Raw genomic sequence first — 14,354 nt, forward strand, 5'->3', positions numbered from 1 at the left:
ATTTTAACCCTATGTTTATTGTAGAGCGGCGAGAATGGCTGAATCTACTGTTCAGCGCGCGGTTTTACCCGAATGTTATTTTGGACTTCGTCCGAAGGGAAATTTTCTTCAAAGACAAGCAAGTTGTTTTGAATGCATAATCCTCCTTGCGGCAACAAGATCAAAGTAAAACAGGGCGTGAGGTGATTTGCCGTCAATGTGCGCACGAATTGTATCACGGGTGTTGAATGATTTGCTGTTTGAGTTTAGCAAGAGGAAACGATTGTTTGTTTTTTGACGACAAAAGAATCTCCGCGGTATTAAAAGATATCGCAGTGAGAAGAAACATGTTTATTATTTGGACGAGACGTCCTTCAACTCGGTGGGTGGGGGAAGGGGGAATAAAACATGGAAGGATACCAGCATGCAAAACCACGCCAGGGCTGAAGAAACCAACGATGAGGGGAAGGGGGAGGCTTATTGTTTCACCCACTGGCGGCAATGAAAGCTTTGTTGAAGGTGCATATTTACTGTTCCGCGCAAAGAAAGGGAAGGGTGATTATCCGCAAGAAATGGACAGACCAAGATTTGAATCCTGGTTTAGTGAAGTGATTCATAAATTGAAACCAGAGTAATAGCGACAGACAATGCACCTGATTGTATATATCACCAATAACAAATGATGCTTTTTTGGTGGTATAACTTGAATTGCGTGTGTCTTACAGGAACGGATGTATTGCGGACGAAGCAACCACGTTTTTCATAAATGTATTTCTTTCTAAACCAAAAAAAAAAAAAAAATTGTCATTAAATTCAAGAGGGCCTATCGTTGTTTACTTTTATCTTTGTTCATTTTTATTTTTGCGTGCTCGAAATATACACACACGCTCTCATGTTTCGAAGATATTTCGCATTTATATTAAGTAATGACACATTTATTAAATAATCTATGCGCAGAAAGTACTTTTAAAATTTTATGTTTCAGGAGACAAAGAGAAGCAAAAATACATTCCACTTGACATGCATGCGGGTTTTGATGTGTTGTGCGGTTGGCAATACTGTGGATTTTCTCAGTGTCTGCGATGTAAGCAGTTCGGCGGTTGAGGAAAGACTGGCACGGAAGATTCTGAGCTCAGTTCTCGCGCGGATTGATACATAAAACCTGCTGCAAGGTTGACTTGACGAGCAGCTTAGATTCCACACATCCCTACCACAGTCCCTACCATGCAGAAACGTATCGTATCGCAGGAACTTTAAACGTATCATTCTTGTGAATTTTCTTTGCCTGTACCTGGCAAACTTGCTTATTTGAGTATTCGTCTGTCTCTCTTTCGGAGTCTGGCAGGGCTTGGAACTTCAGGAGCGAACACTTTATATTATAGTTTTAAAAACGGTTTTGATGTATTGTTAAATAAGCTTGTAAAGTGTAAAACTGTAGACATGGCAAACCTGAGGCAAACTCCATTAACGTGTAGTGGACATACAAGACCTGTTGTACATCTAGCTTTCAGTGACATCACTGAAAGCGGTTATTTCCTTATTTCCGCTTGTAAAGGTTAGTTAATTTATGTCAATTATAGAAATAAACTGTATCATTATAGATTTTTTTTTCCGTTCTTGTGTTCTTGAAATGACGAATCAAGGTGGTGAAATGTCTTGATAAAGGGGATCATTTTCGGGTAAAGAGGTCAAGTGGCACGCTTCATGGAAGCAATTCCAGAAATACATAATTCACTCAAATTAGATAAGTCGAGGGTAAAACTTCGATACGGTCCCAACACCTCTCACTCGTTTATTTCGTCAATTATAACATTCGTACTTAGCTATTCTGCATTGCGAAAGATTCTGCAAGGTGTTATTTTTGCTTTTTTCACGAAAATAATTTCAATGAGGAGTAATTATTGTTCTTCCTTTTTTGCGCTTCCATAAGACACAATATGGCGAGACAGCTTGACTACCGTGGTAGATCATCAGTGGGTATGCAGTGTTTCCAACCTTGTCAACCGAGAAATCCCCACGAACCATTCACGGATAGCCCCAATTCATGAATAGCCCCACGAACTATGCACGCGTAACCCCACAAACCATGCACGGCAAAATTAGGTTCGGCAAACATAGTTAAAATTGTCATCTTCTTGCAAAAAAACTGCATGGTTGGAAACACTGACAGGGAGTTACGTCATCAAACGTTCGCAATATTTGGTTCACGTAATGCAAGCAAATGAAAGCAACAGCAATTGTGCGTCGGGAGAGATATTTCTGTTGAAAAATATATGATTTCCCCAGTGAAATAGATTCCACGATGAAATAAAATATCTCCACGAACTTCTAAATGCTACAGAAACTCATTTCCGTAAGTAGTTTCTTGTGAAAGAATGAAGAAATCCGTTGGGACCATACTGAAGTTTTACCAAAGTCAAGATGTACAGTATTTGTCAAATCTGTATTCACATGTGTATTTTACATTCAACATAATCTAAATAATATCAAGACTGAATACTTAATGTACATTGTTTTTAACATTAAAAATTTACCGAATAAATACCATGTATGAAATTTATGGTAAAATCTGATATTCCTCGGACACCTATAACTTCTTTGTTTTGTCAATTTTTGACATTTGTACTTACCTATCTGCTTCGCGGAACATTCTTTAACGTGTATTCACATTTTTTTGATCAAAGTAATTGCAATTTTTTTTAAAAAAAGTGTTTTTTTAACTGAAGAACGTATGTTTCCGCAAATGGTTCTTGGGGCTATGTGTCAATGGTTCGTGGGGCTATGCGAGAATGGTGTGTGGGGCTATGCATATTTTTTTGAAACCAATTTTTAACTATAGTAATCTATACGTGACCCTACCTAACCTAACCTTACCAGAAATGGTTGGTGGGGCTATGTGTCAATGGTTGACTTTCCGCTATGAAACATTCCCACATCACACAAAACACCTTCCAGATGTTAGACAATGCTACAGGAACTTATTACCGTAAGTAGTTTCTTCTGTAAAAATGAAGAAATCTGTCCGGGGAATATCAGATTAGTAACAAATTTATTATTATATACCCGTTTTCAATATAGCACAGTTTTATTTACCTAAGAATGTTTGCTGCACTTCCTTATACTAAAAGTCAGTTTTAGGTCACTTATTACTTGCAGTACAAAATCAACTGTAATTTTTGTTTGTGAACTTAGTAAGATTGCTAGGGATGTTCTATCAATGCTAAAAGGCCTAGAACTGACATGCCTAGCCTAACAACGAAAGCATTTATGGACACAATGCCTCTTCACACCCCACCCATGTAAAGTAAATGTCACCAGCAGTCAATATCCAAGATGACAGTAAAATAATGGCTGCTCGTAATATTTATAATATAATTAATAATAGCATTATTTGAAATCATATAAGGGTATACGGAAGGAAAAAAAATATTTTCCAGGAAACCTGCAGTAACTAATCACTAAGAATCTCAAGTATGTGTTTAGTCATAAATATAAATCTAACCCGAGTGGTTTTACAATAACCGGAAACTTCCCCAATTTCGTTCATATATTGCATACTCAATAATTTAGGGCTCCTAATCATGATTCTGCAGTTAAAATTTGGCACTCACGTGTAGAACTTGCAAAATAAGCGGGTCCGTGATTGCAACTGACACCCTCGATTTCTCAAGAAAACCAATTTTTATCAAGATTTTGTGTTTCGAGTACTTAAAAAACGAAATATATATTCCTCATTTTACTATGTTAGCCTAACCGTGCATGGTTCGTGGGACTACCGGTGAATGGTTCATGGGGCTACCCGTGCATCGTTCAAGGGGTGTAAGGCTAATTGCCACCAGGAACCATCAAAAAAGATCAGTTTCATAGCACTTGAGCGATGAATTTTAACCGCAGAATCGTGATCAAGTGTCCTAAATTAATGAGTATGCGAAATATGAATGAATACCCCCGTATTATTAATATGGAACAACTTAAGATGACCGGACTCCTATCCGATTTTCTTCATATTTGGCTTACTGACTAATTGAGGCCTCCTAATCACGAATCTAAAGTTGTCGGAAATGTCTAGAAATTGCAAAATAAGCTAAAATAAGGCGTTAGTTTTCGGAATGGAAACAGTCTATTTTCGCAAAATTTTTTGTTTCACAAGCAAATATATATATTCCTGATACTACCACGACACCAAATTTTAACTATGTTTGTGTAACCGAAACTAACCTAACCACACATCGATGGTTCGTGGGTCTAGCACCAATGATTCATGGGGCTAGCGTCAATGTTCGCAATTATTTTGAAATTTCTAGACGTTTCCGACAAATTTTAACTTCAGGTTCATCATTAGCAGGCCTCAATTAGTAAGTATGCCAAATATGAAGAAAATCGGAGAGGGGTCCGGTCATCTTAAGTCATACCATTAATATTTACCCAGCCTAAACTTAGTGAAAAATTACTTTTTTAAAACCAAAACTTATGATAAAAAGGACGTTTTTCCCTCTCTTTACGTACCACAGCCAGCATAACGAATTGCGAACGTCACTTGTCAGAAAACATGGTTCCAAATCGCTTTTTGTGTATCGAGAATCATCGTCGTAATTGATAAGGTTATTTTACAACTCCTTCACGTTACTTTACAATTTCTATACGTCAGCACCAAATCTTAACTGCGGATACGTCATCAGGACTCCATAATTAGTGAGTATTCGAGTTATTAACGAAATTATGGCATTTTCTGGTATTGTAAAATCATAACATCGAACCATGTCAAAAATGCGTGCACCATGATTAGTCCGAAATTAAACAATCGGAACTTGGGCCTATTTTCCATCTTAATGAAGCTTGTGGAAGCAAACAAGAGAGCAAGGAACAAGTTTGGATTCTCATAAATAATAACTACAGTAAATATGCCGATTATTACTTATCAAGAGTATTCCTCTTGATTCTGTGTTGATTTGAACCCTTCCTAATTTAAGTGCATCAACACACACATTGATGGTACTGCCTAGGACCACCCGGTGCCTCTTTGCTGTGGAAACTGGCAAGAAAAAGTTCTATTTAGCTACCAGTCAAAATTGACATAACTTATTCCTAGGCTCGCTTGGACTTTTGGTCAATGCCAGTGAAGCCATTTTCGAAATTTCCTTTCTGCTATAAAAACTGCTACAATATTCCAAAGTTTGAAAAATTACATCTGCTTAGAATTCCTCCTAGGGTATTCAGCATGAATCTTTGTGTGGCTTGCTTTCACAGGTGTTCAGATATTCAAAATAGTTTTGTGGTGATGTACGCCTATTACATGGGAATATAAAGACTACTCTTTCAAAACGTAAATAATTACCGGAACACACATTGAGTTTGATTATTTAGAGTCCTACCATATAGTCTCAGGAATTTGTAATGTGGATTGCAGTACTATATATTATTACTTGATATTATTCTCTGTAGATGGAAAGCCGATGCTCAGGCAGGGGGACACAGGAGACTGGATTGGAACGTTTGAAGGCCATAAAGGTGCAGTGTGGGGAGTGGACTTGAACGCACAGGCTACAATGGCAGCCACAGGAGCTGCTGATTTTAATGCAAAGGTAAATGTACAAAATTTTGCATTAGTTGTAGATTTAGTGAATAGGGAATAAAATGTGAAACTTTGTGGTTCATTACACAGAATGATGCAGGTATGGACACTATCTTGACATGTACAAGTGGTAAAATTTATTGCAAACAAAAAGCACTTGGAAAAATTAACTGTAAGTTTATTAAAGTGAATTACCTCTTTCCGTGTAACTGCCAAAGGGATATCTTTAGATAACAACGTGTTCTTTTGTTTGAACATACTAGAGTCGTTTTCACGTTCAGAAGACACAATGGGCTCTTATGGGAAATACGAGCGCGCTGTTGTCAAATTTCTGGATTTACAAATTTAGCTTAAGTAAAATCGGTACCTGCAGTTTTGCAGGAAATTTTGTAGAGAATACGATGGTGAACACAAAAAACTGGTAACTTGCTTACATAATTTTAGATAAATTAAAAACTCAAATTTTCTGTGAAAACACAATTTTTACATTGTTTTCATTCCTAACGTTGAAACATGCCGTAAAATTGAAGCTTTCATTATGAAAATAATTGACACTGTTTTTTAATTGTCATAGGTGACGGTGGTACTCAGAATTTATCAATACTTTAAAGCATATTTGCATTAAAAAATATTCAAATAAAGTATGTGGAGATTTTTTATATTCGTGCAGTAGAAAATGTCGCTGGCCATTTTTTGTTCTGTAATTCCCAGTAAAAACTTCCAGCGACAAAGTTGTGGAGAAAATAATGAAATTATTTTTTATAACCACTCAAAGGTTCCCAGAAATATTACTTCCATGCATTTGGAGTTTCTTTTTAACCCGAACCGCGCGCGAAGTAAGGAGACGTTGTCTGGCCATCTTGAGCTGACTCACCGCAGCATTCTGGCTAATCACCACCAAGTTTTCCAGTTGTTATTTTATTTCCATTCAGTAAAAATATGAACTTCATGCAGTTTGTTATAATAGAATTGAAATTACTTAAATTTAATAATTGACAATTATTTCCAATGCTGCTGTTGTGAGCAACATTAGTGCTGTCGCAAATACATGTTGTTTTCGTTTACATTACTGTCGACATTAATGCTGAAATGAAGATCACCTTTCAGTTTCCAAGGTACACATAAATTCATAGACACCATATTAACTTTTGAAAGGCTTTCCAACACGTGACAAAATATGGGGCTTCAAGATAGAAATATGACATGCCTTGCTTGAGTCATTCACGTCTTATCAGTTCATGTGGGCCATAACTCATTTGTTTGTTTGGGTTTCAACTTGAATCTAACCCATGTGCCAGGGTCCCCTTACTTGAGTGAGAGATCTGCTTTGGTCTGTTTAGACTTTTTCCCTCTCCCGAAAAAGTGTTTTCAGTTGTGTGAGCTCTCAGTGATTTTTACTTTTTTAAGTGATTTCTGAAGTGTCATATTCGTGCATTACACTCGCGTGTGTAGTGATCGCAATGGATCATAGTAAAAAGGGTAACTGTAACGTTCACAGTATAATATTAATGTTAATAATTACATATAATTATCATTATATATTGTGAAGGAAGGTCATCATTTCCCGGCGACATGAGCTGGCGCTGTATTGGCAACACTGTGCGGTTTCTCCATAAGCGCCGTTGTCTCTTCTGAACGAAAAACGACTCTAGAGCATGCTTTTTTATTTTGTCTGTGCAGGTTTGGGATGCTGTTACAGGAGAGGAGGTCCATTCCTTCCAGCACAACCACATCGTGAAGAGCGTCAACTTTTCTGCTGACAGTAATCTCTTCGCAACAGGCAGCAACGAGAAACTTGTCAGAGTGTTCGACCTCAACAGACCTGATGCTGGTAAGAATTGCTCTCTTCCATTCAGTACTTTGCAACTAGGGATATTTCTGACTTATGAACAGGTCAAAATTGATACATTGGAATTCATAAAAGATCCCGTATTTAAATTCGTTCTGATAGACAATTCCCTATCTTTGGAAGGTTAATAAAAGAGAGGTATTTTACTTCACATTTTGATAAAGAATAATGTTGTAATTTTCAGCTGCAAGTTATTTTTTGCATTTAAATTCTCTCTCACATTATCCATATCTTGTGTATATGAATAACTGTTTTTGTGCTAGCGTAAAACCTCTGAGGAGATATGTAACACTAATTTCTGTAGCATTTATATCTGCAATTCTAGAAATGCTATTGTAGTTCTATTAGATAACAATGCATATCAGAATTGATTAAATATTAACATTTCAGTTGTTTCCAAAAAGATTATCAATGGGTACATCAGAATCAGTATATTTCCTCTGTCATCACTTCACTAACTGCAGTCATTGTGAGGTTATGTGCATAGAAGTAACAGGGTTTTGATGCCTATTATTAAGTCCATTAATTTATAAATTCTGTATCTTTTGGGCTCAGTCGGATTGATGCAACTCTCATTAAATTGCTTGTTCATGTACAGACAAATACTATTCCCTGAAATTGAATTTTGCAAATTCACTCCAAGATTAATGTAGGTATCCTCAGACCAATGATTTTTAACTTTTCTATTATGGTTGAGATAGTTAATACATCTTTGAAGCAACTATATAGAAATTATTTGTATTCTTCCAGCTCCTGCTGTATTCTCTGGTCATACGTCTGGCATTCGACATGTGATCTTCTTCCGTTCAGGAACGCATTTGGTGACCTGTGCAGATGATAGAACATTGCGCATTTGGGATAGAAATTCTGGACAAGTAAGTTTTTCTCCTTTTCTGATTGAAATCACTAATCCACATTTGGATAATATAATGCTTAATATGATATAATGTATAATATTAATTGGAATTAGAAAAACACTTGAAATGAGCTTTCAAGAATAAATACACTGAAACACATTTAGAGAGTACTCTGATGTACAATATTGTGACGGCATGAGATTTCTCACATACTTTTCATTTTTATGCAGCTGCTCATTTTTCGTCTAATAGAAATCAAGAATAGAATTTAATATTATTCACATTTTCATTCTTCTTGGTTGTGCTAACTTTTTGTGTATTTTCCCTTGAAATAGAAATACTTACTTCTGTTATAGAAACAACCATTGTATATCCTTTTCAATTAGCTATGTAGTGCAACATACCCATTTTGAAGTTTGCATATAGCTCCAAGATTCATATTAATCAGACAGATTAAATAACTGAGATGACATGGAGATTTATGGCACTATTTCCACTTCCTGTCTGTATTTTGAGTTTGATTCCTGTGATTGCACATTAGATATTTGTTAGGGACCACCTTGAAAATATAGTTCTAATCCCAATAAGTTTGTCTAAGTACAAAATGTTCTTTAAAAAATTGTGAGAAATAAGTGTACGGTGCCACAAAACTGTATGACTGGACAAACACCAAAAACAAACCACAAGAAAATCTGCTTGAATGCTCTGTGCAGTTTTGTAAACAGATATAATTTCTTGGAATTTGAAATATTGTAGCAGTTTTTTGAAAGTAGAAAAATTTTCGAGTAATGTCTCAGTTGGCACAGGGTAAATATTACTCACCTCATACATACTCTGCATTCTCCTTCTCAATGCTGGATGAGATGAACTGTATCACAATCAATCTCTCAGTAAAGTTGACTTTGGGCATTCTCTAGAACCATGGCAGTGCACCATCACATTGGTTATGATGTTCACCAGATCAGATGCAAGGTTCAGACTCATCAACACCCACCTTACACACCACACCCAGTGACTTTCATCTATTCCTAAACGTAGAAAAAGCATATCAATGGAAAACGCGGTGAGGTTGGGGACAAATGAACTGATTGGTGATGTGACTCGGTGGACATTTTCTTCAACACGACTGAGGCACGGAATACTCCTGAGACAAATGTGTCACTGTTGGATGAGACTATGTTGAGAAACAAAATCCTTTTGATTGTTTTCACACTCACCTCTGCATCAGCGGACATTCTGATCCTCCTTGTAGAAGTTTCTGACTTCAGGTAATATGCAAAGACGTGGAGGAAAAGTTATGTAGATCAATGAAATGGAATGATGATAGTGAAAACTACATTGAGTAGCATCAAGTTGATTGTTTACTGTAAACTCGTGCTGTTAGTGACAACCATGGTTTAACTACAATTTTTCTTTCCAATAGGAAGTTCAGAAGCTTGAGTTCAATGCAATTCCAAGCAGCCTGGAAGTCTCTCAAGATGGAAGCACCATGACCATTACCCATGGTAATATTGTCAGTTTCTGGAACTCTGAGACGTAAGTATGCAAGAATACATCATTAATTGTAACTGTTCAATATACAGTTGAATCTGAGTTATAATTGTATCTTTTTTTTTTTTTAGGAACAATGTACAGTATAATATATGTTATTTCTGTCATAAAGTAGTAAATTAATTAATCTAAAAGTTTGAATCTTAAATACATTACATTTGCCACTTTGTTAGTGAACATTTGATACTGAAATACTACAGTAGACACTGTAGTTTTGCTACTCAATTTTACAAAATTGTCTAAAATAGCATTTCTTTCACTAATGACTGCAAAGTGTGGTATACGCGATGCTTAAATCTCCAGCTGTTTTAGTTTTATGTGGATTAGCGTTCACTTCCCGTATAAATTTTACTTTCTGGTCAAGTGAGTAACTTTTCCTCTTCCTTTTCTCCATGGCTGACCAGTAGCAACTGAAAATCGTCACTTCTGTGACATTGTTATAGCTTGGTTACGTACAAATCAACTGTATTTTATGAAAATTAGTACATATAACACCGGGGTTACGTATAAAAGCATTACGTACAAATTAGGTTTAATTAACACTGTTTAAAATTATATTTTGCCAGGACGTACAGTAATTTACGTATAACACAGAATTACGCAGAACAGACGTATAAAGCAGTCTCAACTGTATTTGCAAAATTGTGAAGGAAAACAACAATGACAAGAGGTGTATTTTCCATAATGGTGACATGTATATGTTATAATATCTTTAAAGTCTGATATAACACTATAGTGAAAGCTGGATTTTATGTTTATTCAGGGACCGAAGTGAAAAAAAACTTCTGCATGAATGTAATATTTTGGGATTTTTTTTTTAACTTCTTGCCTTAAAAGATTAAGATTTCGGTACAAAAACTGGGCAATTTCGGGGTCAAAAGTGGTATATAAAATTACATTTTGGTGTTAAAATGCTGAATATAACCCTAAATTTGATTTTAAAACTACACTTATTACACAAAATAAACATTTCCCTTCTAATAACACATGTATGTAGTTATCAGAGTATTAAGTTTTAATCATGCATAAAGAAGTCCGCCTCATTTTTGCTTCTCAAATATTTACAGCAGAATTAATCAATTTTCCATGAATTGCATAACACACAGGACAATTCAGACTTCAGAAAGTGTCTCATTGGTAAATAAACTCCAAATTTTGTGTTTATAAGAGTTTTATTTCGCATTTTGCAGTTCATTTCACATAATTACGTGCAGGAAAATGCTTCAAATACCTTTCAAATTAATGGTTTGGTTTGAGTTGCTGTTTTAAGTCCACTTTATGCACAGTAAGGCTAATCGGGACTGGACCTACAGTTTAAAGTGGGATCCGAACCACTTGTGCCTCCACCGGGTATCGAACCCGGGACCCCTTGATTACAAGGCAATGACGCTACCACTGCGCCATGGGGAAGGCCCTCAAATTAATGGAAAATGAACTTTACAGTTACAGTGCGTTACTTCACATTTCGTGTTTGTCAAAAACGAAATATGCATGCCTCTAGTAGTATCCATAGAGCTATAAATATGTTTGGTAAACACAGCTCTAGTTTCCTAGAATACAGTTGCTAAAGTGAAATGAAATATACAAAGTTCACATGCACACAAACAAATTCAGTAGTGCTGTATATTGGTGTGTGTGTATAGTTTCTGGAATATTTTGATAATTAATTTCTGTGCTCTTTCAGCTTGGAGAAAATTCGGGAGTACACAGTGCCGACTCAGGTGAACTCGGCTTCATTGCATCCTGACAAGTCAATCTTTGTGTGTGGAGGTGAAGACCTGAAAATGTATAAGTTTGATTACAGCACAGGAACCGAAATAGGTAGGCAACTTTCGTTACTTTGCACAAGGACTTAATGTCCCTATTTTAAGATGCCAGAGTCTGGTTTCTCCCTTCCCATTATGGTAGCATATTTGCTGGTTGTCCTGAGTAGATGATATACTAACTACAGTCTTAGTTGAGAGTTGATGACATCAGTAAACTCTCAATTCTTTACAACCTACGTTTCACCCTAATCCCTCTTTCTTGGTTTAGACCAGTTATAATAGTAACGTATGCATTCCTTCTCTGTATTCTGCATACGTTGAGGCCAGATACGGATGTCCAGCATCCTCTTTAGTTCTAACATGACTATGTGTTTTGTATTCCTTTGCAATTCTCTGTAATTTGTGTTTGCTGCAGTCAGTTGCTTTTAATTATGTCTTGAGCAGAGCCAATACCGATCCTGAAATATCGGTATCAGAATGTATCCATTGGAATTCATTTAGCAATACCTGCTGATACTTCTCCAACATTTTAATCTTTCGTGTGGTCCGCAAAAAATCCATGCAGTTTATCATGGAAATTATGCAAAATTTGAAGTTTTCATTTATTTTGCACCAGCATTTTGGGAAAAGTGTATTTTGTATTTTCATACCTGTTATTTAAATATTTTGAAGTGATACTCTAATATTTTAAAGCAAGTGGATGCAAATAATTTGAGAGGAATACTTACATAATAATATTAATCAACTTGCATTTGTTACAATTTTCAAGCATCAGTATCTGTGGACTCTGTAAGACTATCGTGTTTGGCATGGGTATCTCTTCAAAGTGTTATCGGCTCGGTCCTAATTAAGTCCTTTTTCGAATAATTTGAGATGCAGCTCATCTAAACATAATTTTATTCCCTATAAGATTTTTACCCCTTACACACCTGTTAATGTACTTCTAAAGAAGACTGCTTGTTGTCTTGAGTCAACTTTATGCACATATAGGCTAATCAGGACTGGACCTACAGTTTAAAGTGGGATCCGAACCACTGTGCAATGAACCTCCACCAGGTAATGCTGTAAGGGATGTACATAGAATCTTTTTCTGTTAAGCTCTAGTGATGAATGTGGTAATACAGATACTTGTATGGAATGTATACATTGTCATAAGGGGTAGTTCAGTGACAAAAGGACACTTTCTGGATTCCTGTAACTCAGGCTGCAGTAGCTGACCTCCATGGCAGAGTAGTATTTGCAGTGCTACGATGCCAGGGGTCCCAGGTTCAAATCCCAGCCTGGGCATGGCTGTTCTTTGTGAGTGAGTGTCCCTTCACCAGTTTCATCATATCACTCATGCTTATCTTCACGATTCGCCAAAAGTGGCCAAATCAATGAAGCTACATTAGAATAGAGGTAATTATAAACTGCACAATGGTGTAAAATTTCAATAGAGCGAGTACTGATAAAAAAGGTACTTGGGAGTACTTTTTGCCCAATGAGACTACAGCTACTTTTAGATCAGTGTTTGCAAGCTTTTTTTCTGATTGTTACATAATTTTGCAGAGTCTTTCAAAGGACATTTTGGTCCAGTGCATTGTGTGAGGTTTTCTCCCGACGGTGAGCTGTATGCTTCTGGTTCAGAGGATGGAACGCTGAGGCTATGGCAGACGACTGTAGGGAAGACGTACGGTCTGTGGAAGTGTGTTGATGGTGCCCCTACAGCTGAACCCATTTCTCCCCCCAAACAAGAAGTTCCGGCAAGCTAAAGCAAACTGTTGTTTTTTTCTTTTTCTTTTTGAATTTGGAGTGCAGTGTGTATGTATCGTGGGTATAAGTGGCACCGATTGTTGGTGATGGTCTGTGATTGATTTTTTATTTACCAAGTGAACAGAAAGGTCTTCAAATCCTGCCATTTTTCTTTGTATGACATGAAATTAATATATATTGACTTGCGCATTTTGTTTGGTTGTGGCCGAGAAAAATCAACATTGATACAAATTACAAAATGCCATCTTCCACTGTAGCAGTAATATTTAAAAATAGCTTTACTTCAAATGATGTATTATTATGGACGTTATTCATATTTTTGAAAAGAAAAAAAAAATAAACAAATTATTAAGTCTTACTATTTTCTTTGTTTTATTTTGACCAGACCTGTTTGGTGTTCAGCTAAAAGGCCTACAAATTTTACCATTTTTGTTCCCAAGGTGTCCAGAATTGAGAACAAAAAGATGCCCAAAAAAGGGAGTAACAGGAAGTGCATTATGGGGAAGTGTGAAGGTGGAATTCCCTAAGATGTCTGGGTAGTGGATTGGCTAAGAATACCCATCAGTCAGGGGTTCACATGGTCTCAGCTCCAAGAAACTGCTTCAAGTTTATTCCCAGCTTGGCAAGGGTGAACCAGTAGGATCTGCTAGCTTTTTTGGCTCCCAGAATGTTGATGGGGAAGCTGGCTGGCTTCATGTCACGTATCATGTCCCTTCAAATCTGTGAGACAATGCAGAAGAGAGAGAACTGTGGCATCCACACCATGTTTCCTGGTCAATTGTGGTGCTACAGATGTAGCATGTGGAGAGCTGAGGAAAATGTCCCCTTTACAAACTTCACATCAGACTATTATATTGTCAAGTGAAGCTGAACTTCTCACACTTGTTTCCGGTTCATTGTTTTTCAATGCATGAAAACAAAATGGGACAAAACAATGAAAAATACTGAAATGCATATAATACCTCCAACGTTACTTAACAATGACATTGCATATTGCCATCTTAACTCTGGTTATATATCCACAGCAT

General features: G+C 36.5%; 1 protein-coding gene across 1 annotated transcript; it reads left to right on the plus strand.

Moving 5' to 3' along the window:
- Positions 1 to 1,280: 1,280 nt before the first annotated feature.
- On the plus strand, positions 1,281 to 13,687 carry wmd (serine-threonine kinase receptor-associated protein wmd). Its single transcript, XM_083111066.1, has 7 exons — positions 1,281 to 1,534; positions 5,422 to 5,561; positions 7,232 to 7,382; positions 8,151 to 8,275; positions 9,681 to 9,793; positions 11,493 to 11,629; positions 13,123 to 13,687. The coding sequence occupies exons 1-7, from the start codon at positions 1,420 to 1,422 to the stop codon at positions 13,323 to 13,325; spliced, it is 984 nt and encodes a 327-aa protein (XP_082967192.1). The 5' UTR covers positions 1,281 to 1,419; the 3' UTR covers positions 13,326 to 13,687.
- Positions 13,688 to 14,354: the final 667 nt, after the last annotated feature.

The sequence above is a fragment of the Lepisma saccharinum genome, chromosome 24 (assembly GCF_977018435.1).
Source record: "Lepisma saccharinum chromosome 24, izLepSacc3.1, whole genome shotgun sequence".
NCBI lineage: Eukaryota > Metazoa > Arthropoda > Insecta > Zygentoma > Lepismatidae > Lepisma > Lepisma saccharinum.

Coding starts and splice junctions, on each gene's coding strand:
- wmd (XM_083111066.1), top strand. CDS start 1,420: ATGGCAAACCTGAGGCAAACTCCATTAACGTGTAGTGGACATACAAGA. Junction 7,383..8,150: donor CCTCAACAGACCTGATGCTG/GTAAGAATTGCT, acceptor GTATTCTTCCAG/CTCCTGCTGTATTCTCTGGT. Junction 8,276..9,680: donor GGGATAGAAATTCTGGACAA/GTAAGTTTTTCT, acceptor TCTTTCCAATAG/GAAGTTCAGAAGCTTGAGTT.